The 24,618-nt window shown below is 49.2% G+C and overlaps 1 protein-coding gene across 3 annotated transcripts in view; it reads left to right on the forward strand.

The window, feature by feature from the left end:
• The first annotated feature begins 1,204 nt into the window (after positions 1-1,204).
• Positions 1,205-24,618, forward strand: part of GATA6 (GATA binding protein 6) — a 59,717-nt gene continuing 36,303 nt past the window's right edge. Inside the window, exons 1-3 of one of the 3 annotated variants that reach the window (XM_086965636.1) lie at positions 1,205-1,329; positions 3,613-4,524; positions 21,341-21,507. In XM_086965636.1, coding sequence (XP_086821762.1) covers positions 3,660-4,524; positions 21,341-21,507 — 1,032 coding nt within the window. In that variant the 5' untranslated portion in view covers positions 1,205-1,329; positions 3,613-3,659. Of the gene's footprint in view, positions 2,495-3,612; positions 4,525-21,340; positions 21,508-24,618 lie in introns of all 3 variants that reach the window. The other 2 variants (XM_086965635.1, XM_086965637.1) reach the window with 2 other exon arrangements.

The raw sequence follows: 24,618 nt of genomic DNA on the forward strand, positions 1-24,618 counted from the left end.
TGACTTTACATCTTGTACATTTGCAATTTTTTCTGTGTATCTTTTATGTAACGCATGTAATCCTAAATGCTTATGTTTTTCAACTGGTTCTTATGTAAAGCGCTCTGACACCTTTTGGTAAAGCGCGCGCTATATAAAATTGCATTAAACAAAATAAATAAATACAAATAAGCCATTCATGCAAGAACATTTTATGAAACAAACATTCTCTGGCAGCGCAACAAGGACCTGAAACTCCCTCCCATCAGCTCTTTGTACACCCTCGAGTCTGGCCGCGTTTAAAAATGATCTCACAACCCCTCCTCCTCTTCGAGAGACTTTGGATGGAATTCTGATCACTTCCCCGCATCCCCTTTTGCCCTGTCCAGTCTACCCACATATAGTCTGCCTGGCCTTCCTCCCCTGATTGGGTTCCTCTGGTGCGCCTCTGTTATGTTTATGTTGATTGTTATCTGCATTCTTCTTATAAAGCGCGCCTATTCCCCTGGGCCCAGTTCACGCGGTCTTAAACTGCAATAAAATAAAATAAATAATTGACCATTGGCTTCATTTGGGATTTTATTTGCCTGATAAAATTATCCACGCTTTTTTTTTTTTTTGTTACCAAAAGACATTTTATTGGCCAAATCCCCATTTTCTACAACTGGGTACACTAGAAACCATTAGCAATTAGTCAAATTGTATGTGCTGTTTGGCTAATGAAGGTGTTTTTTTAATTGTTAGTGAATATAATCTATTAAGAGCGTGTTTAAACATGTCATTAACATTTTATTGAAGACAAAATGTTAATCTGCCGCAATCCTCATAAAAGGGTGCTTGGGATGGGTGCATTGCGGCGGTTCTTACAGTAGGACTGGAGACCTCGAGGAGAGTGCAGGTGTCAGTTTCAGCGGCTGCGTGAGCCCGGCGCGCCCCGCTGCCCTCCTGTGACCCTGGTTACCCCCCCGATGAACCCTCCCTTCAGCTCTCTCCAGGGCGGGTGTCTACTCGCCTGCAGGCTGCAGCGCCCCCGAGGCCTCGGGCCGCCGGCCGGCGGGGTGTGTGTGAGAGGTGTGAGGGGGCTGGCACCCCCGGGGACCCCCGAGTGAGGGAATCCAATCATTGCGGCGGCGGCGGGGCTGCTGGAGCAGGGGAGGCGCCGCCCTGGCCCGCCCCCTCTCCTCTCCGCACCTCTCCCCTCCCTCCCTCCGCCTCCCGCGGCTCCCAGGCTCAGCGCCCTCGTCCCCTCGGCGGTCAGTCGCAGCCAGCAGTGCCCGCTCTCACTCCGCTCCGGACGACCCCCGCAGCTGCACCCCCGCGCCCATGGCCCCGCCGCCCGCACCGCTCCAGGTCTGTGCCTAGGGGGCGTTTATCTGGCCGCAACTGCCCTTATCTCTCAGGACTCTACCCCGAGGGACGGATTACACGCCTCGGGCTTTATCTGGTAACGGTGTTCGTGCGGTTATCTGCGCGAGGGATGGGGGCGGTGGGGGCTGCGGTGAGGGGGGGTTGGACCAGGATCACTAGATCGGCTCTTTCTTTAAACTTGGCACGGCCTGCGACTTGCAGCCCAGTATCTGTCTCCGGGGCTCATCCCGGCTCTGTGCGCCTCTGGCTTCTGGGGTGGATAGTGTCACGTTTACGAGAAGTGAATGGCATCTTCAGGCCTGCCTTTCACCCTTTGCACGACTGCTCTACCCTCAGTACTGCTTTACCTTCACTTACCCACACCTGCCTGCTCCTTGCCCCTGCCTGCTGTTACCCTGTTTACCGCTCTTTCTCCCCCTAGCCATTGTCTCGTCTCACTTCCACTGACTGCTCCAACCTCGAGTCTAATCTGCCCCCAGTCCCCTCTTCTCCCTTAACTACCCGCTGTTCTGCCCCTTCCCTTGTTGGCCCAAACTCCCAAACCTGCCTGCTTTACCTTGTGCTCTGCTTGCTGTTACTCCTGTAAGCCTTCTCCTCTGCCCTGCCTGTTCTTAACCTCTGTCCTGCCAGCTGTCATTCTCTCAACCTGTTGTCGAACTCCCCACTGTACCCTTACTCGTACTTTCACTCCTGTCTTTTACCAGTTTTCTCTCTCCCTTCCTCTACATACTGCCCTGTTTCAATCCCACTGCCTCCCTTGCTCCCACCTTTCTCCCTCTGAATCTACCCAAACCACGTTCAGTCCCACTGCCCTATTCGACCATACAATCCCAGCTTTACCTCTTTTACTTCTTTCACATTTCAGTTCACCTCTGCCCACTCCCACCCTCCTGGCCTGGCAGCTCCTTCACCCTTATACTGTCACCTACCATCCTGCCTGCTGTAACCCATCGCCCCCTGCAGCTCCGACCCTGCCTGCCCGCTGTCACGTCCCTGCCCCGCACCCTGCCTGCAGCCTGCCCCCGCCCTGGCGGTGCCCTCTCCAAGGTGTGTTAGTCAGAGGTCTGAGCCTGCAGCAGGCTCGGCGCTGCCCTTCCGGGAGGCCCCGGGTGCACGGCGCGGGCTGGCACGGCGGCTTCCACCCAAGGTACACACACTTCCTCCCAGCTCTCGCTGCCTTTCTCTTTCTCTCTCTCGGCGCCGGCGCACCCCCTCGGCCCCCTCCGGCCGCGAGGAAGGAAGCCGCCGCTGGCTGTTCAGCTGACTCCGAGCTTCCTCCTGGGGCCGAAGGAAATGGGAACACATACATCCACGCTGCTGCCTGTGAGGTTTCTGTGCTCTGTCGGCGAGGCGAGGGCGACTGCTTTTCCCTAAAAATCCCATGTATTACATTTGGCTAATTTTGTAGACAATATGAAAACAAATTGTTTCCAGTTAAATAAACTGGAGAACAACTGTAGAACCGAATGCACGCTTCGTTTCTGAAGTTAAGTGCAACGCTTGGGCGCCAGTAGGGTTGCCAGGGGACCTCGGGCCATAATGTATTAATGTTAAAAGCCCCTGCGCCATGTAGAGTAGACAACCACGTCCATAACTGGGGAGCAATGGGTCTATCAGTCACAATCTTGGGGCCCGGTGCAGCTGCACCTGCTGCACCTCTGATAATTACGACTCTTATGAGACACACATTTGGGAAAGGAGGTTCTGCAGCGCAAAGAGAGGGGCTTCTGGGAGAGAGCACACAATGTTGGAATTGTTAACATTTTTGACTGATTCAAGGGGTCCCCTCCCTAAACATGTAGAGGCACAGGGAGTACGGGGCAGGTCTGATCTGAGAGCACACACCTCTTCGTGTTTGAAGAAGATAGGGGTGGCCCGGGCGAGGCGCCCATTGTCAGGGCCTGCTTGCGCAGGGCTGTTAATGACCCCTGCCCGCCTGATCTCATTAACCCTGGCCCAGAAGGGGAGACAGCCCTGATTAAAGCGGCCTTTTGTTTACACCAGCGTAGATGAAGCTCATTAGAGGTGGCGTTTGTCTAAGCCTGGGGTGCTGCCCCGCATTTTTGGGGACCTGTCTCTGGAGTTTGTACTGACCTGGGATATTGTTTTCAGTGCGAGAGGTGTCACTGCCCGGAGGGTTGGATTTCCAGGCTGGGCAGGAAGGGCTTGATCTGGGGAAACCGGACTCCCAGAGTGGCCCAAAGGGTGTCAAGAGTTTCTTGGCTGCACTGCTAACACTTCTCTCCTGTGTGTCTTTATTTCTAGGACTGAGGGGGCAGCCCGCTGTCACGCTTCTTGCACCCTCGAGCTGGATGGACCTCAATGAAGCCAGCTGGTCCGTGGTGAAGAGGATCCCCGCCATCCCCTACTACCACCACCTGCCCCCCGGCCGGGAGCCGGAGCGCTCGTCCTCGTCGCCCTCCTCGTCCTCCTGCTGCTCCCAGGGCGACCCCGGCTCCTCCCGGACCCCGCACTTGGACACCGAGGGCTCCCGCCCTCCGGCGGCCGAGGCCCGGACCCTCCACTTCGGGCCTGGCGCCCCCCACCACCCCTCCGGCTTCCTCAACTCCGAGGACATCCTCTTCTTCACGGACTTGGACCAGACCAACAAGCTGATCGTGTCGAGCCGGGGACCGCGGCCGGGCCCCTACCCCGAGCAGGCCGAGGACATGTACCAGACGCTGGCCCTCTCCGCCGCCGGCCAGGGCCCGGCCGCCTACGACGGCTCCGGGGCCGGCTTCATGCACTCCTCGGCCGGCTCCCCCGTCTACGTGCCCACCACCCGCGTGGGCTCCATGATCTCCGGCCTCAACTACCTCCAGGGCGGCGGGGGCTCGCAGGCCGGCCACCCGGCCTCCGGCTGGGCCCAGACCGTCGACAGCCCGGCCTACAGCAGCGGCGCCAGCCCGCACGGCCCCGGCCGCTTCCCCTACTCCCCCAGCCCGCCCATGGCCAACGGCACCGCCAGGGACGGGGTGTACGGGGGCAGCCTGGGCGTCAACCCCAGGGACCAGTACAGCTCGCTGGCACGGCCGCTCAACGGCTCCTACGCCAGCCCCTACGGCTCCTACATGGGCCCGCAGCTCGGCGCCGCCTGGCCCACGGGCCACTTCGAGAACTCCATGCTGCACAGCCTGCAGAACCGGGCACCCATGCCCGTGCGGGGGCCCAGTGGAGGTAAGCGCCATGCTGTTTTATGTGTGACCCTCTGTGCAACCTAAACCTCTCTAGAGGCTTCCGTTTTACACATGTACCTGTCAAGAATTGTGTTATGTTGTAATGTTGCCGGCCTTTGTGCTGCACACTTGTGCTTGGCAGCCTTTTCGGATTCTTCTGGAATGTCTCATTGCCCTAGTCACAGAGGGCTGGGCTGGTGTCATTGTCTTTTGTCGCCGAAGTGGCAGGAGGCTGAATGCCAATATAAATCTTGACAAATCACGATAACATTGGAGCTGGGGTACTGGGGTGTTGAAAGGGATAGCTTGACTTGTGCAGTACCTCAATGTGTGATCTTGGGTCGACTGGTTTAGGGTTTTGCATTTGTGAGATGCTCAAATCGTCAATCCTATTTATTAAGAGTTATTTAAGAATTGGGGATGCAATCATGCAGGCTGCTGTTTTATGTCTCTGGCTTATAGATCTTTTGTAGAACTAGGTGAGGTTTTCTTCCTTTGGAATGTTGAGTGGGGGAGACTTTTCCATATGTTACACCTAATACGACAGTCATTGCTGTTCTACCATTAAGTGGCAACCGTAGATGTTGTTTGTGTGTTATGTACTAAAATATCGGCCCTTGCATTCAACCACTTTATAGCTAGAGCTCGAATGAAACCCTTTTGTAATACTCTGTAGTAGAAAGGTGCATATGGCGGCTCCTCCGTCGGGCTGACATGTATGAAAAGATGAGTGCAGTCTGTATCCTATAGTCACTTGTAAAACAAGCGGCTCTTAGCAATGGCATGGGACTTTTTACTCCTTCCTTCTATAGACTGACCAGCTATGACTTTACTCGTCTTACTGTTAGACTGTCATACAATAAAAGTGTGAAGCATAACAGTATATCTGTTTATTATAGTATGTATCTATAATAAATCGCAATATATATATATATATATATATATTGAATATATATATATATATATTGAATATATATGTATATACTCATATGACATACATATGTGTTTGTATATATATATATACACACACACACATGTGTATATATAGACATACTTGTGTTTGTATATATATATATATATATATATATATATATATATATATATATATATATATATATACATATATACACATACACACACATATGTGTGTGTTTATATGTGCGTGAGTGAAACAACGAGTAAAATATGGTCCAATATATTGCCATCGAGCGATCCTTGCGACATAAATGTCACAAGACATGGTTTATAAATGTGATCCAAACCCCAATAACCATATTATGCATGCTACCCGTTATGCATTTTCATGTTGCATGTTTATTTTAGAGCACTCAGCTTGAAAAGGCTGCTTGTTTTCTTCAAAGTGCTCCTAACAATGAGCAATGATTGGAATTCAAATGTTTAGGTTTACCATTTTGAAAGAACTATTCATAAACAATGGACAACAGTGAGGACCAGTGGAGTTATGTGTTTCTGTAGCATCAGCCGTTACCACATACTTATGGAGTCACAGCTGCTGCATACTTTGCCACATCATTTGCAGATTTCACACAAAAAAATTCCGAACTCAAATGGATGAATATGATGCCAGCTAATTTGCTGCATAATTTGGCATTTCATTCCATAATTTGAATAACCATGACACATAATTTGGATAACCTGGCCACATAACCCTAGTGGCCTTGACAATGATAAAGAACTGCAGAGTGATTTAGGGGCTGGCATGATGATGATGAATCTTGCATTCCACATGGAACCATTAATTATTTCCCAAATGTGAGTAGTAACTTGCTTCACAGTACAATCTGGGCTTTCTTTGCCTGCTACGCACGGAGAATAAATAATTCGTGTGGTATGTTGCAGATCATTAGATATATTAACTATTCACTGGATTTTATAAGGTTTCAAACAGTGGCTCTCTCTTGGAGACAACATTTGATCACAACCCTATATGGGTTTATTTCCTGGAAAATGTTTGACTTATAATTTACCCCCTACATTTTGGTATTATTAGAAGACACCGGATATTTGGTGGATAGCTCCCGTTTCAGTGGCGCCTGTGACTTTCCCAAGTCTCGTTGTGTTCCTCTCGCTCGTGTTGCTCTCCTGAGGCATTCTTGTGCTGAGGTGTCTGCAAAAATGCCTCTGAGGTGTCTGCTGACATGCCTCGTAGCTCACACTGCATGCCCGGCCGATAGTAATAGTAGTAATCCGGGGTGCAGCCGTGCAGGTCGTCGAAACCCCCGTGCAGTCCCACTGCAGATATTCTTCAGAAGTATACGCTGCCTCCGTGGTGAAAAGTGACAAAAACGTCTGGGCCTAAAGTGCATTATTCAATTACCACCAGCAGCATGGCGCCAAGATCTGCACACACACCCGTGTGCAACTGAAGTTGAAATGGCACTCCGAATGCCACCGACACTTTACGGTTCCCTCTCACCTGGGTCCCTCTTCAGTTTTTCTTCATCGCTCCCTTCGCTGTTGTTCTTCTACGGTCTCTACTCGGCTGGGTTCGTAAATGTAGTTTTATTTCACAGTAACACTCGATCCTGCCTGCCCTCTTTAGTGTTAGTGTCACAAGGGCATGGTGTGCGTGAAAACCCTTTACCCCAGTTGTGTCCAAAGAACAACGGGACAATCTTACTTCTATTTAGCGTATAACGTGCACGGAGAACGCGGACAAATGTCTTGATTTCACCAGCTTGAATACGCAAACTGGTCTGTATTGCAAAGTTCCCTAAAGTGGGTGACAGGCAACGTGCGTGGCTCTTTAAAAACAGGTTAAATAGCTATATAAAATACGCTATAATTATTTATCTCGTCCAAACTATGCATGAATTGTGTATATAACTGCATTCCCTAGACAACTGTATACTCAGGTTTACATCTATACAGTTAAACCCAGAATCCCATCCCCTTTCTAACTACACTCCTTATATACCTGCGCTACCCTATCACTGCACTCCCTGTGCAACTGGCTCCAGTATATAAAGGTACCCCGTATATAATTATACTGCCCACTCGTATTTCATCCATCTGTTCAATTCGGCCCTCTATATTCAATTTAATTCTCTATAAATGTGCACGTCTTGTACAGGTGCACAAAACTGTAGCCCATTTAGAAACGTGTCTTAAGTCGGCACACCCAAGCCTATCCGAATCGCTCTATATTTAAAGCAATATATAGCTGCTTTCTCTCTCTCTCTCTCTCTCTCTCTCTCTCTCTCTCTCTCTGTCCAGTTGCACTCTCTGTACCTCTACTCTTCCTCTCCAGCCACACCTTCTCTGCATTTGCACCTCTAAGAGTTACACTCTCTACAAGTGGAGAAGCTTGGATGCTACGAACCCTCCTGCCAGTAAGTAAAATGGCCCCTTGAGATGCTACTGGGATAGTAAAATACAGCAATCAGCATGGTTCATTGGGCCTCGGTGCACTGCGCCTGCTGCACCAATGGTAGCTGCGTCACTGCTCTCTACATGCTCACCCTTCTATTATTTCCGCCCCTGCACCGTCGCTCAGTGTACTTGCGCTTGGACTACCATAGAAAGATGGCGGTGACCCGGTGCTCTCAAAGCTGAGGCGTGGGCGCCATGACAGGTCCCGTCTGCGTCATATGCGTTATTAAGGCTGGACGGGGTATTGTGGTATATACCGTGGTGTAAAGCTCCTGCCCGAACGTGACTGTGTGTGCAGTGGGGGCAGGAGTATGAAAACAAGGACCCGAGAGACCCCGCGTCTCCCTATCTGTGTCTGTCTGTCAGCCCAGACGCGTTTGATGGATTGGGCAGGAGGCCGTCCCCTCTACCCCCTGGGGGTTAGCGGAGGGCGCCTCTCGGCGTGGGGCTGAGATAAAGGTTTGAGGGATTGGTGGTTTTATATCACCTAGCCCCACATGAAGGCCTCCCACTCCAGCACAGGCTGGCGGCTCATGCTCCCTAAAATTCATGTCCGTGTGGAATGACGGCCGAGCTAGTGCTAGGATAAAAGGGGATCTTCTTGGAATAATTTAGTTTATTCAAGAAGCAGCCCCTGGCAGCGCGATCTGCGCCTCGTTGTACGCACTGACAATCAAGGCGCGCTAGTGGCTACTTCCAGGAGCTCACCTCAAATATACAGCGTGGTAGAAGGGACGTGGTAGAAGCGACTTGTTCATTAAAGCGCTCCTATCGGTGTATTCTCTTTAAAAGTGTGGTATTTTCGTTTTGTGATTCATTGCGTTCTTTTCAAATAGAAGTGTCTTAAATTAAGACAGGACGCGCAGTCTGTGCAGGCTGGCATTAAGCTGCTGCCCAAAATGGGGCAGGAATCTAGCCGCAACTCCTAGACAGTAAACTCACCACTGACTAAGACTTCACCATTGCTTGTGACCTCATTAGTGACTAAGAATTCACCAATGACCTTGACCTTACTAGATATTTTCCTTATTAATTACTGCGAGGTTAACCTCAACAGTGAACTCACTTATCACTGTGATCTCACTAGTGAACTCATCAATTGCTGTGTTCTCAGAAACGACTGTGCCCTCACCAGTAACTCACATCACTAGTGGATTTGACCTCATTGGTGGCTGCGGTCTCATGACTGTGACTTAATTCACAAGTTACACTGAGACCTCAAAAATGATTCTAATATTGCCTCAGATAGTCACTTTGAACTCTCCGTTGTCCGCGACTCACTAGTCACTTTGACCTCATTGGTGAAATACAGTAATAGGGAAAATTGTGGAAAATGCAACTTCTTTATTGAAAATGATCCCACAAAGGCCCATAAAAATATCAGAAATTGACTTAGTTGAAAAAAGGTAATTTGTTGCTCTTGTGTTCGAATATAAGCCTTGTGTGGCATATTTAAAAGCATTTAACCTTCCCCCTCTCCAATCCTGTAGAGGACGCCCAAAGCAGCCGACATTCCCTCAATGGATACCGGCCCTTTAATACTTCTCCCTGGGCAAGTGTGCAGCAACCTAGGCCACCCACAGCACAGCCAATACAATAGTAGTGTAAACTGTCAAGTATTTTATAACGTTTAAAAATACTGTCAAAGAAAGGCTGTTTCTGGCGGCTGCTGACGAATACAAACAACACGCAGGTGATGGGGGGAATGTTCGAATTATCGCTGCCACTTTTAACTCTGGCTCGCTTTCCACTCACCCTTTCCTGGCTCGTCGGAAAAGGACGAGGCATACATTAAAGAATGTAAAGCGGCGCTTGGAACAGCTCTGAAATCGGTTAAGACTAAACGGCGTGTTGAGTTCATACCATGTGGGGCCACCTGTGAGCCGGCCACGGCCCAGAACTACAGGTTCCCTTCAGTCCTCCCTTCAGTCTTAGCACGTGGTGTCAACTATGAGTTCAAAGGTGAGTTTGGGACCACCCTGAACTGAGGGCTTCTTCGTGTTAGTGCGCCCTTAGAGTCTAACACCCTGTAAGTCTGCCACCTACAGGAACTATAGGCCACTTTCATGTTAGCCGTGATGCCGTTTTGGTGACGCATGTGTGTGTCACCAGTGAGTGACGTAAGGATGGAAGGCAAGGGCACGAATTCAAGCATTAAAATGCGATTCCCGATGCCCTGGTTGAGTACTGAAATACCGCCATAATTGGGGTGCAGACGGCCCTCAGACCCTGTTGCTCCGGCCCCTTCTGCACTCTCGGTCTTCTCCATGTTAGCACGGGGTGCCCCATGAGTGCCCTCTTCACAGTCACTTCTGGGCCCGAGGGCAGCTGAGGGAAAGCCGCCCTCTCCACAGACTGCAATGCCACCTGCAGACAGGGAGCACAGAACGTGAGCGCTCATCAACACAAAAAAACAGACGTGGCTCTAAGGAAATAAAGTGCAATTTTTAAACCCACTGTTATCTGTTAATTAAATTGCTTTTTGATAACAGTTGCACTAGTCCTGCTTCGGAAAACATAAAAACTCGCCACCCTCTGTTTTAATCGACCCTCTCTTAAAACAAGAGGACAATTTGCCCAAATCTGCCGGGACAGCTGCTGAAACCCGCCATTGCACCAGCAAACCCAGGATGCCCTGCCACCCTAACATAAGTGAAACCCGTTTACATCGATGCCACTGCGCAGTTTGACCAATCGGGCCTATATCATAAACAGGTGCACGCCGATAACCTGTGGTTTTTTTGCCTTTGCCGTGCACATACATTTAACTCAGAATATCTGCAAGCCAGTCCATTAGCTGCAGACAGCAAAAGTTCTGAAACAGAAGCGATCACGACCTACTGTTTGTGAACTGTGCTTTCTGGGTTCATGAACAACTAGAGACATTCCTAGTTAAATGCATGCATTTTAAACACTGCGAACACAAAAAACAAACAGGTGCTCTGCTCTGTGCCAGCTAAACAGTATAATAAGACCGCAGCGAGGTGTAGCTGTCAAAGGTACTAGATGTGCGGTGGCCCTGGGGCCCAGACGCAAGTGAATCCCGATCTTTTCTTTATTTTGCTACCGACAGTCAGGGGCCCATTTTTATACATACTTACATTTCATGTCTGGGTATCGCTAATGCACCAACAATACCTGATATTTCCGAAAAGGATGTCATCAGTGCTTCAAATTGAAATGTAGAAGTGCAGCTACCCAAACTTTGGAGTACCTGATGTATTGCAGCAGCGCTGTGAAGTGTAGGCCCCTTTCAAATTTAGGAAGTGCTGATACTCAGTACCGGACAGACCCTGCCCATTTAAAGAACTGATGTCACATCCATGAACTGTACTGCAAGGACATACTTCTCACAGATGGAGTATTTCAACAGATAAAAAGCCTAGATTTTGTTTTACATGGAGTGTAATAAAAACATACAGGGTAATTAATGTGTGAGTTAAGGCCTTGTGGTAATACCATGCCTTGTTTATTTATATGTTGTGCTTAAATAGCATAATGGGATCATAACTCACGTGCTACATGCGCGTAGGCACACGCACACACACATATACATGTGTGTGTGTGTGTGTGTTAATGTGACCCAATAAATATGCTATGGGGAAACGCACATAAAATACACATTTATTGCTTCAGAGTAGAGGCCAGATTATTACATTCCATGTTATTGCACAGCACTAACCTTCTTGTTTCTCAGATTTGAGTGATCCCATCCTAACAAGTCTATTGAATGAGATTGTATCCCTCTGCAGACTGTGCTGTGGTCCTGGTGTTAAATACTTGTGTTTAAAACATTTGCAGCATGCAGTGCACCTTAGATGCAGATTTGCACCAAGTGTACTATGCTCTTTATTGCCAGAAGTGTGGAATGCATCCCTCCTGTGCTAGATTATTTCACAAACATCAGTAGTTTATGTGCTGTTAAAACACAAAAGGCAGCGTTATAAAAATATTTCACAAGAAATTGTGAAATATGGAAAAATATGTCAGGGTTCCCTCTGAAATATGGATTTCATCATTAAAATGACGGGCTGCAAACCAGTCTGCAGAGCTTTGCCAAATTCAGGGCAACTGGTATGTGACATTGAAGACCAAATGATGTGGCAAAAACTTGTAATTTATGCAGCACTTGTTCTCTATCATTTTCATTCATTTCAGCTACAACGTTTTTGTGGAATCTGCAAAAAATGCAAATGAAGAGGTAAACGCTGCACACTGAATTGCATGAATCAAGTTGTCCTCAGCATTGTCCATTGTTTTATCAAAAAACGTATACATGAAAGCTAAATAAGACCTAAACATTCTAATACCAATCAGTGCTCATTGTTAACTGCACTATGCAGAAAAAAAACCTTTGCGAACTAGTTATCCCAAAATAAACATGCAATATATAAACTACATAAGGGGTAAGTGTAAAATGGTCCTAAATTGCTAACTGGTGACATTTACCATACAGCGGATTGTCGGCCTTGTGGTTTATGATGTCACTAGAACCCCCCTCAATGGCATTATGGTTAATTGGACCTTACTAACGTAATTGTTATGTAGTTTCTCATCCATTCATTCATTCATTCATTCATTCATTCATTCATTCATTCATTCATCCATTCATTCATTCATTCGTTCATTCTCTCTCTCTCTCGCTCTCTCTCTCTCTCTCTCTCTCTCTCTCTCTATATATATATATATATATATATATATATATATATTATATATATATATATATATATATATATATATATATAAAAAATGTCTGTGGGTTTATAATAAGAATATATATTTACCAAGTTTCCTCTCAGTGTTGCTCAAGCCCCTCCAACCGTTGCTATTTGCAAAGTTTATTTTGGCAAATAAACTGACGTGTTTCGGAAGGGCAGCATTGCCGAAACTGGTGTGTTTGCACAATAAATCTTTTGGAATTGACTCCCCTGATTGCTCATCTTCTTTGTGAAGGATTTATTTGATGTGTACGTGAGTTCGCCCTCACGCATGGAGCACCCCTCTCCAAAGTATTCGGCAGCATTGGTGGAACATCTTGAAATGAATATGTATGTGTGTGTGTATGTGTACATCCCCACATGCGAACATACCTATATGTAAGCGTATTAGTATAGAAACAAAAAAGCTTAAGGGCACATACAGAGACTACCCAGTGGCAGGACATGTGGTAACATACATGTAAAGTATACGGTGCTTCCCAATATCTTTCCACAAACCAGTACCATGTCGCCATTTTCCAACTGCCACAGACGTCATTAATAAAGGCCCTGAACGACTACCTGAATGTAAACACCCCTCCCCCGCCCCTGAGCCGGAGTTTTATTGAGAGGTGAGATTAGCCGGACTCTGGAGCGGGCTCAGCCCAGACACACCGGCTCCTCTCCGGGCCGATTGGAAATCGCTTAATGAATGACAGGAGTCAGGGGGTAGATAGTGGAGGCGAGGGTGGAGGGCGTGGGGTCTAGTGGTGGGAGATCCCCTCGCACAGAAAGACCCCTGCGATTATCACAGTTGGGTGGTCTTTGAATGAAGGAGAAAGGCCTTCTGGGGGAGCTCCCCTGAGCAACAGCACCAACGCAGAGCAGAATGCCCACTACAAACGTGGCCAGCGCCTTGTGGCTGCAGCAAGCCACATTTAACCACTGGTTTCCTTTCCTTCATGGGACTTTGTGCCAAGCCACGCCCACCTCCCGTCGTCATCAGACAGAGCCCGAGCCTCACAGGGGTTTGGTTGTACAGTTCCACCTGGGCCGAGTCCTAGAAGGGCACACTCTGGGCATTGAATACCCATAGAGATCGGTGGCCTGGGTCCAATGGTGTGGGGTGGGGTCTGGAGTGAGAGCCAAGCCTTCAGTTATTGTGAATGTGCACCAACATGCACGCCCCTCTGCCCATCACATACATAGAGGTTGAAGTCAGCTGGAACTGATGGAAACAGTCAAGTTACACTTATTAAATGTTTTATGTTGTAAAGGGGTCCCTCCCTCTTGCAAAGTAACACTCGGGTGTTCTTTTTATTTGCTTAATTCTGTACTCTTTTTGTACGCCTACAGTTCTATTTTGATTGAAGCCTTTTATCACACGTGTGTACCTGCTGACGTGGGACGCATTAAAATAGTCTATCTAAATAAAACAGAGGTAGGGTTTCTAACCCTACCAACCCTTCCCTCCCCGCCTGCATCTCCAGTCACAGTTCCGTCAGTATTTTTGTTACATTTGGGCCTCTTTTCGCAGAGACAGCGGGGGTGGGGGCTGCCCATCTTCCACAGCTTGTCATGTGCACGGTGCGTGTGCACTTTAACAGGGCCCTAATAACTTTCAGTTGGTCCAATGGTAAGAACTTTATTTCTGGCCGACAGGAAGCAAAGGGTCAGCTCGTTTTTTCAGGATATAATGCGCACACGCACACCCACGTGCCCATACACACACACACACACACACACACTGGGGACGTGTGGCGAAGCCGGCGTTAGATCTCGCCCCCTTACATGCCCGCCAAGGAAAGCACTTGTAAAACCTCTGCCTGGCTACACGAAGGAATACAGAAGCGCAGCCTGATGCAGCTCCTCAAGGCAATACATCCTAGATTTGGAACCCATAAACAAGCGTTAATTACCGTCGATAAGCTGCTATAATGCCAAGCATGGTAGTTGAGATGTGTACGTCACTTCCCGCATCTAAACGGGTTGTGAGTACGTTAATGTCTGGAAATTATTATCAGTAAAAATTGTAGTTTATATTTTGGTCTATAAGCCCAAGTGCGCTGGGCCCAGTCCGCGCACGCGCAGGGCCTCTGAGGCCCGGCGATGTGTGCGCGTCTCTGTGTGATTCTGCACACAGACCTCACGGGCATGCCCTCTCGGACAGCAGAGGTAAACACTGCATGTTTGGCTCACCGGTTAATGTTTACAACAAGCCCGTTCATTTTATGACACAATTGTTAAGAGTCAGCGGCAGGCAGGGGCTTTAAAGAGTTTATGGTCTGTGAATGCCCTGAATTGTGCCCAGTGTGCCATTCTTAGAGGTCCTGCCAGGGTGCCGCCGGGAGCGGCAGAGGGACTGGGTACCAGGCTCTGCTTGGAAGGGGAGGGGCTGGGTATCTCAGGAGACATTTGTAATTCTCAGCAGAACGCCGGGATGGCATCACTGGGCCTGGTGGGCCATGCACGTTTCAATACAAAATGAAAGGGTATGACAACATGCACGCACACACGCGAGCACGCACGCACTCTCTCGCCTCTCCCTGTTCCTCACTCGGCCACTGGCTCCTCATCCCCCTCTCTAAGCGCACCCCCTTCTCCATTCTCACTCAGCCCCTGCCACCTCAGCGCCCGCGCAGGCATTCTATCCTCTCCAGCTCTCTCGTTCAAACCCCACTCATCCAGTGCAGGGGCCCTCCCCCCCAACCTCTCCTCTCTTTCCTCACCCCCACTTACCATCCACGTTCTCTCCTCCATTACACTCCCTCTCCTCAGCCCCCACTCATCCACAGTGCAGGGGTCCTCCTCTCTCGCTCTCCCCTCTCAGACTCCCTCTCCCCAGCCCCCTCTCATCCCCAGTGCAGGGGCCCTCCTCTCCCCCTCTCTCCTCTCATACTCCCTCTCCTCAGCCCCGGTGCAGGGTCCTCCTCTCCAGCTCTCTCCTCTCAGACTCCCTCTCCTCAGCCCCAGTGCAGGGTCCTCCTCTCCCCCTCTCTCCTCTCATACTCCCTCTCCTCAGCCCCGGTGCAGGGGTCCTCCTCTCCAGCTCTCTTCTCTCAGACTCCCTCTCATCAGCCCCGGTGCAGGGTCCTCCTCTCCAGCTCTCTCCTCTCAGACTCCCTCTCCTCAGCCCCAGTGCAGGGGTCCTCCTCTCCAGCTCTCTTCTCTCAGACTCCCTCTCCTCAGCCCCGGTGCAGAAGTCCTCCTCTCAGACTCCCTCTCCTCAGCCCCGGTGCAGGGTCCTCCTCTCTCGCTCTCCCCTCTCAGACTCCCTCTCCTCAGCCCCAGTGCAGGGGTCCTCCTCTCCAGCTCTCTCCTCTCAGACTCCCTCTCCTCAGCCCCAGTGCAGGGGTCCTCCTCTCCAGCTCTCTCCTCTCAGACTTCCTCTCCTCAGCCCCAGTGCAGGGGTCCTCCTCTCCAGCTCTCTCCTCTCAGACTCCCTCTCCTCAGCCCCAGTGCAGGGGTCCTCCTCTCCAGCTCTCTCCTCTCAGACTTCCTCTCCTCAGCCCCAGTGCAGGGGTCCTCCTCTCCAGCTCTCTCCTCTCAGACTCCCTCTCCTCAGCCCCGGTGCAGGGGTCCTCCTCTCAGACTCCCTCTCCACAGCCCCCACTCATCCACAGTGGAGGGGTCCTCCTCTCCAGCTCTCCAGCTCTCTCCTCTCAGACTCCCTCTCCACAGCCCCAGTGCAGGGTCCTCCTCTCCCCCCTCTCTTCTCAGACTCCATCTCCTCAGCCCCCACTCATCCACAAGTGGAGGGGTCCTCCTCTCCAGCTCTCTCCTCTCAGACTCCCTCTCCTCAGCCCCAGTGCAGGGGTCCTCCTCTCCAGTTCTCTCCTCTCAGACTCCCTCTCCACAGCCCCAGTGCAGGGTCCTCCTCTCCCCCCTCTCTTCTCAGACTCCATCTCCTCAGCCCCCACTCATCCACAAGTGGAGGGGTCCTCCTCTCCAGCTCTCTCCTCTCAGACTCCCTCTCCTCAGCCCCAGTGCAGGGGTCCTCCTCTCCAGTTCTCTCCTCTCAGACTCCCTCTCCTCAGCCCCCACTCATCCCCAGTGCAGGGGCCCTCCTCCCCCCCTCTCCACCTCAGCCCCCACTTACCATCCACGCTCTCTCCTCCATTAGACTCCCTCTCCTCAGCCCCCACTCATCCACAGTGCAGGGGTCCTCCTCTCCAGCTCTCTCCTCTCATACTCCCTCTCCTCAGCCCTCTCTCATCCCCGGTGCAGGGGTCCTCCTCTCAGACTCCCCTCTCCTCAGACCCCACCCATCCTCGGTGCAGGGGTCCTCCTCTCTCGCTCTCCCCTCAGACTCCCTCTCCACAGCCCCAGTGCAGGGTCCTCCTCTCCCCCTCTCTCTTCTCAGACTCCCTCTCCTCAGCCCCCACTCATCCCCAGTGCAGGGTCCTCCTCTCCCCCTCTCTCTTCTCAGACTCCCTCTCCTCAGTCTCCACTCCTCCCCGGTGCAGGGTCCTCCTCTCTCGCTCTCCCCTCTCAGACTCCCTCTCCTCAGCCTCGGTGCAGGGTCCTCCTCTCCCACTCTCTCCTCTCATACTCCCTCTCCTCAGCCCCCACCCATCCCCAGTGCAGGGGTCCACCTCTCCAGTCTCAGACTCCCTCTCGACAGCCCCAGTGCAGGGTCCTCCTCTCTCTTCTCAGACTCCCTCTTCACAGCCCCCACTCATCCCGGGGCAGGGGTCCTCCTCTCCCCCTCTCTCCTCTCAGACTCCCTCTCCTCTACCCTCTCTCATCCCCGGTGCAGGGGTCCTCCTCTCCGGCTCTCCCCTCTCTCAGACTCCCTCTCCTCAGCCCCAGTGCAGGGGTCCTCCTCTCCAGCTCTCCCCTCTCAGACTCCCTCTCCACAGCCCCAGTGCAGGGTCCTCCTCTCCCCCTCTCTCTTCTCAGACTCCCTCTCCTCAGCCCCTGTGCAGGGGTCCTCCTCTCTCGCTCTCCCCTCTCAGACTCCCTCTCCTCAGCCCCTGTGCAGGGGTCCTCCTCTCCAGCTCTCCCCTCTCAGACTCCCTCTCCACAGCCCCAGTGCAGGGTCCTCCTCTCCCCCCCTCTCTTCTCAGACTCCCTCTCCTCAGCCCCTGTGCAGGGGTCCTCCTCTCTCGCTCTCCCCTCTCAGACTCCCTCTCCTCAGCCCCTGTGCAGGGGTCCTCCTCTCCAGCTCTCCCCTCTCAGACTCCCTCTCCTCAGCCCCAGTGCAGTGTCCTCCTCTCCCCCTCTCTCTTCTCAGACTCCCTCTCCTCAGCCCCTGTGCAGGGGTCCTCCTCTCTCGCTCTCCCCTCTCAGACTCCCTCTCCTCAGCCCCTGTGCAGGGGTCCTCCTCTCCAGCTCTCCCCTCTCAGACTCCCTCTCCTCAGCCCCATTGCAGGGTCCTCCTCTCCCCCCTCTCTCTTCTCAGACTCCCTCTCCTCAGCCCCTGTGCAGGGGTCCTCCTCTCTCGCTCTCCCCTCTCAGACTCCCTCTCCTCAGCCCCAGTGCAGGGGTCCTCCTCTCCAGCTCTCCAGCTCTCCCCTCTCAGACTCCCTCTCCACAGCCCCAGTGCAGGGTCCTCCTCTCCCCCTCTCTCTTCTCAGACTCCCTCTCCTCTGCCCTCTCTCATCCCCAGTGCAGGGGCCCTCCTCCCCTCCTCTCTCCTCGCAGACTCCCTCTCCTCTACCCTCTCTCATCCACGGTGCAGGGGTCCTCCTCTCCAGCTCTCCCCTCTCAGACTCCCTCTCCACAGCCCCAGTGCAGGGTCCTCCTCTCCCCCTCTCTGTTCTCAGATTCCCTCTCCTCAGCCCCCACTCATCCCGGGGCAGGGGTCCTCCTCTCTCGCTCTCCTCTCTCAGACTCCCCTCTCCTCAGACCCCACTCAGCCCCCCTCCCCGCTCTCTCCTCTCCGACTCCCCTCTCTTCAGATCCCCCCTCCTCCTCCCCGCTCTCTCCTCTCAGACTGTCTCTCCTCAGCCCTCACGCTGCCCTCGCTCAGAGCTCTGAGGAGACCCCACTCTGGGCTCTCCCTTGTCGGAGTGGCGGCTCCGGATCTGTCTAATAGGCTGATATTTCGGGAATGCAGGCTGCGGCCGGAATAACAAATATTGTTAGATTCGCGCCGAATCCGTGCTTATTGCAGGATGCTAGTATCTCCTGGGGCCGAGAGCCCTATGAAATGAGATATTTAATGGGATAAAATAAGAATATTGAAACTATTAAAACTTGATGGACCGCCATCCCCATTAAGACCCAGCCACACCTTACTATGAATCCACATGTCTGATACACATTTTACTGTCGTTTCCACACAATTTTAGTGAGCCACCAACCCCCACCAACACAATCCAGGTGTTACCGTAGGCGTTTTAAAACGAAACAGAAACCTCGATACATCTGTCTGGGTGCGTCCATTCCAGACAAATGCACAATCTTCAGTCATTCGAAAGCTGCCGATTTTTTCCCCCGGTATCTTTCATGTCGTCCCATTGCTAAAGGCAATAAAACCGCGCCCAAGGGAACAGGTCGTTCTACGGCTCCCTCCAGGCGTTTTTACGGGTTCCAGTAATCGAATTCAATGCTGTATTTTTTCTCTTCATATCAGGAATTTTATTTAGATTCCCACGTGGGATTTCTTTTAAATTCAAGCTTTAATTTTCGGGTACTGCTGTGGGGACATGCGAAGGCATTTGGGAAATATTTCTGTGTAGAATGAGAGATAAAAAACTTAAAACATATATATAGTTATATATATTGTTTGTACATTTATTTATTATTTCGCGTTTGAAGGAATGGGTGCGAGAAAACAGGAAAAGCATATACTTAGAATGCAGAAATGATACATATAATGGAGAATTATACTTAAACGCCTTTGCAGCGTGCTCAAAGTGACGCGCCGAAATAACCCTACTGTGTCTTCGATTACATGGAGGGAAAGGTGTAAATATTGCAACCGGAAGGTTGCGTGTGACGTCACTGCATCATTCGGGCGCCTGACAGGAGCAGCCAGATAAACACTGGCGCGTCACACAGCAGGAAAGGTGGTGGCGGTCTCTCGCCTACTTTTTAGCACTTTATTTGCAATGTTCGGTTTCCGACGCTTTACTCATTCTATGCGCTCGCCGAATAAAGCATTTAAGTGACTGGTCGAACACTTTTTGGTATTTCCAGACAAAAATCGATATCAAAACAAATACTTAACATAATCTGTTTTTTTAGATGGTTTTGAAATGAGAATATAATAGAATACTAAGTAATGCCACAGAGATCCCGCTTTAATTGATTAGTGTCTTTCGTTTATTTTATGTTGGTTTCAAGTTGTGTTGATTCAGGTATGTGTATCGTGGGGTTGTAAGGAGAATGAATGGCGGACATTGTTCAGCCAGTGTGTTTAACGTGGATAGTGTCTTTTCGGGTGCCCCGAGTCGCCGTGTGGTACTCGTGACATTGATTTCTGTGTTTCTTGCAGCACGCTGTGCGTGATGTGTCTCTGTCTGATAATTATGCATAGAGTTGGTGCGCTGTCGCACAGCGCGCCCCCTCTTTGATGTCTCGCCTTCTCCATCAGCAGCCTGTCACTCTGCACAGACAGAGACGGATACTGTGTTTGTTTGTGTTCGGCGTGCCGATGAGCGTGGCTTTACTTTGCAGTCGGGTATTTGTTTCTCCGTGTTGTTCGTTGTGTGCCAGTTGTACTTCTGTGTTGTTTCTTTCACGCGCTCTGGCAGGTCTGGTCTCATTTGGATTGTTTCACTGCTGTGCGTGTTGGGGATGCACGTTTTTTTGTGTAGGCTGGGATGTCTGTGTTTTGCCTTGAATATGACGGAGTATATTACAGATTGACTTGAAAAATGTGAATCGCCTTTGACTGAGCTACTGAGTTTTTAATGAGACCCAAGCGAATAAAAAAATATATATTTATATCTTCTCTGATCACTAGATTATTATTTTTTTCATCGTGAAACGAATTTCTTTTGTACAAATGGGATTAGCTTTGTCGCAAATTGAATCTTTTGAAACAAATGTATTAGTTATTACAAGTTGGTTAATGTATCGATTGGTCTTAACGAGGATCAGTGGCATGTTGATCTAAAAGCACATTTTTACCAGACTCTACCTGTTGCCTTTTTAACAGAATAACAACAGCAAAGTCCTAGCTCAGATATGTTGTGTATTTGCCCTGCCTACTCTAGGTGTGCACGACTTTAAGCAGTTTATTGAACGTGTGGTCTGTCGGCCACGTATGTTATTTTGTATTTTTGTACCTACTGTTGTAGGTTGTGTGTGTGAGTGTATTTGTGTGGCTTGCAATTGCATTTCTTGTTTTATTCATCAAATGTGTATGCGGGCTACGTATTGCATCTGTGTGTAGATTACGTGGACCAATAATACAATTATGTTGTTTTATTTGCATTATCTATTCTGCATACATCAAAATTAGCAAACAGTTGACAGTGCCTTTTAATTGTATGTGGTAGGTTTGTGTTTTTTAGTTATTTTCTTGCGTAGGTGTTGCTGTATAAGAAGTGTCTGTTTTCTTAATGCACTGTGTTTTTTATTCGTTTTCTGCACGGAATTTCCACCGTTTCACCCTCACACACGCACACACTTTCCACAGCACGCTCAACAGCCCCCAGCCACACACATACCCACAACACTCGCACATAAACACCACACACAGGCTCGCACTCACCACACGCAAGCAGGCCACGGTGACCCCCGCAGTGACCCTGTCCTTTCCCGCTTCCCCAGAGCTCCTGGATGACCTGTCCGAGAGCCGAGAGTGCGTGAACTGCGGCTCCATCCAGACGCCTCTCTGGAGACGGGACGGCACCGGGCACTACCTGTGCAACGCCTGCGGCCTCTACAGCAAGATGAACGGGCTCAGCCGGCCGCTCATCAAGCCCCAAAAGCGAGTGGTGAGTACCGGTCGGGCGCGGGAGGGCAAGGGCGCCCCCTCGTGGGAGGGTAAGGGCGTTGGTGCTTGCTGCCCACCCCTGGAGGCACGTTTACAGCACCGGGGCCAGGCTACAGAAACCTGGCACTACGAAGGACTGGGAAAAATATTCGAACCGTGTATAAAACAGGAAGGAAAGGTGCGACGCAAAATGATCCTACAGTCACAATAAGACCTAGAAGTCCTACATTTTAAAACATAATATGAAAGTGTTGATTTGTACATTTTATTGCATGGTGTGATTTGAGTTGTACATGACAGGCTTCCCACTTAAAACAGGTCGATACATGGCTAGTGGAGAAGGTTTCACTAGCCCACCTTGTACATAGACCAGAAGGCATTGTAATATCACTCGTGTTCTCATGAACAAATGAGAGGGACGATTTCAACCTAACAGGCCTCTCTCCAGCCCCTACCTAGTACCCACGGATCAATGCAAATCATGTAGTGCCCGTATCTGAAAGGGAGCATCAGTCAAAAATAGAAAGTGGGGCACAGGGCAGTCCGGTGGACAAATAACTGATAGACAGATTGACAGATCCAAAGAAAGTTGGAGGGATGAAGGGGCGGGCTGGCTGACAGACTCATTGTTAGACAGATTAACAGATAGTGGGCACTCTCCCAGAAAACTCGGACAGGTAAGCAGCTCTAAAGACACACAGACACACATCCACAAACACACACACACATTCCAGAGATAGATAGAAATATATCTTGATAGTTACATAGATAACTCAATATATTGCCAGATAAGGATGCGCGATGCCTTTGACAGGAGTGACATATGCACCAGTGGAAAATGTATTACCATTTTCATTCTGACTGGTGAGTAGCAGATTAGTACTTATCACAAAAATCTTGGCAATTGAAGCAAATGCTTGCAGGTCTCATATTTCCTACAACAGTTCAGAAAAGTTTCCAAAACACACTTAATCTATGATTTTTTAAAATCAAGTTTCTATATAGAGCTCAAAAGGGTACGTACCACTTTCAGGGATTGCAATAAAAAATAAGTGTGTTTGCCAGATATTTGTATTAGTTGCTTTTCTAATCGGTCTACTCGTTACATGTGCCATGCAAAGATAGCACAATTAGATTTAGAATTTAAACACTTGCTCTATTCACACTTGTAACATCACACTCACCTCAAGTCTATCTGAGACGTGTAAAGAAGCCGAAGTGAGTCGGATAACCCTGCCTCTTCGTTGACAAACTGAATTTCTTTTCAATCTTCCCAAAGGGATATGTTTTTAATATTATATCACCCAAATTAAGGAATTTGAGTGGATGCGCACTTAATGCTCTTCAGTTGGGCTATGGGATTTGGCATGCAGTCTGGGCCTTGTAAAATTCATCTTTTATTGTCTCAGCAGTTTGGCTGTCTGGAAGACTTGAGCCTTTGGTTTTCGGCCTGTTGTAAATATTTACATCTAAGTAGGAAGGGACTGAGGCGGGTTTTGATTGAAAGCGAGGTAGGCTTAGAGATGATGTGCTGCTGTTTTCTCTGAGCACAGCTGATCCTCATACTAACTATTGATTCGCCCCATGTCAAGCAGACTGGGCGCTTAAGTATTTTATGGAAGTAAAGACTTGAGCTGTCTTTGTCTGGTACTTATCTCTGTCCTTTTTTAATAATATTAATGGAGATGTGTAGTGTTTCGGTCTAAACACAACTGCTCTTTTATGCAGCAAAAAAGTACCAGACCTTAATGTTTAAAAGATGGCTCCATGTGTTTGAATGTTATTTGACTTTTGGAAAAATCCTTATAAAAAGGACATTTTCATTTTATCCTACAAAAAAGACAAACTACAACATCCAGCTGGTTATGTGTAGATTAAAGGGGCCTAGTACCAGAGGTTGTCTAATGGTTCAAACAGACCTCTTGTACTCCCACTGAAAGAGCATGTAATTGCAAGAGCACAACAACAAATCTTGTGCTGAGATAAATTGAATATCAGCTACATATGCTTATTTTTAATTGATATAACAAGTACTTCAGTTTATGGCTGTGTGCCCCTCAGATCAAGCTAGTGGTCTGCAGTTTAAAACAAAAGTATTTGTTTGGATCGGAGTAACGAGAGCACCATTTCTTTTCAGTTGTTAGACGATCGGTTTTTGTATGATTACTGCTTGAATCCCATCCATGCTGGAGTTTGGAAAAGCAGTCTGTGAGCACACCAGGTTATCTGCTTCACAACTTCACAATGTCCAAAATGCAGCAGCCTCCACGCTTCAAGGGCTGTCAGGCAAGGTTTCTTCTCAGACATACTTTGTGATTTGTGTTGACTCTTGGTGCACCAAAATTAAAGTTAAGACCCTCCGTTTTAACTTAGCAGATCAACTCTGGTCATGTTTGTGTATCGTCAAGGAACATTTCAGCACTCCAGAAAATACTGAAGGTTCATTGTGAGTGTTCCAGATTTACCAGTTGGCAATTTCACTCCAGAAAATTACCAACAGGCTTAGGCATCTCATGGGGCGAAATTACCCTCCTATACTGAGTCCCACAAATCTGAAAGTGGGATAACATGAGGATGCAGTTTTTGTAAATGATAAAACCAGGGTTGCCATCATTCTAAGCTGTAAAACCCATCTTGCATTTCTTTCCCCAAACAAATTTAGCAAGATTTTTGTTGGCAAAATTTGTGTGGGAATAAAAACGCCAATTCTGTGCTAAATTTGCAAACAACTTGTAATCGCGACTCTGGCAAAAGCTCCTGGTTAACACGCGAACCAGGATTAGCAAGGCACTTTGAATGAGGTCCTCATTGACTTTACTATGGTTGAAGTATAGCACCACTGCTATCAACTTTTAAGTGCAAAATGATGGGCAGAAGCTTTCTTGTTCTGCCTTCCTCCTTTTGGAATATCCAGATTATTGCCCTTTATCCTCGAGAAAATCACACTGATCTGTCTGCATGGCTGTTCACGAAATAATCTTATGGCCTATGATGCATTGTTACCGTCTAGCATGAAGTGTTGTGCTTTAAACCTAGACAAAATAAAAAATGTGTTAAGCAATTTGTATTTCTGCTCACCAGTACTGATTGTCTAATAACCATGAGAACCCAG

This window comes from Lissotriton vulgaris, chromosome 4_1, assembly GCF_964263255.1.
Source record: "Lissotriton vulgaris chromosome 4_1, aLisVul1.2, whole genome shotgun sequence".
Classification (NCBI taxonomy): Eukaryota; Metazoa; Chordata; class Amphibia; order Caudata; family Salamandridae; genus Lissotriton; species Lissotriton vulgaris.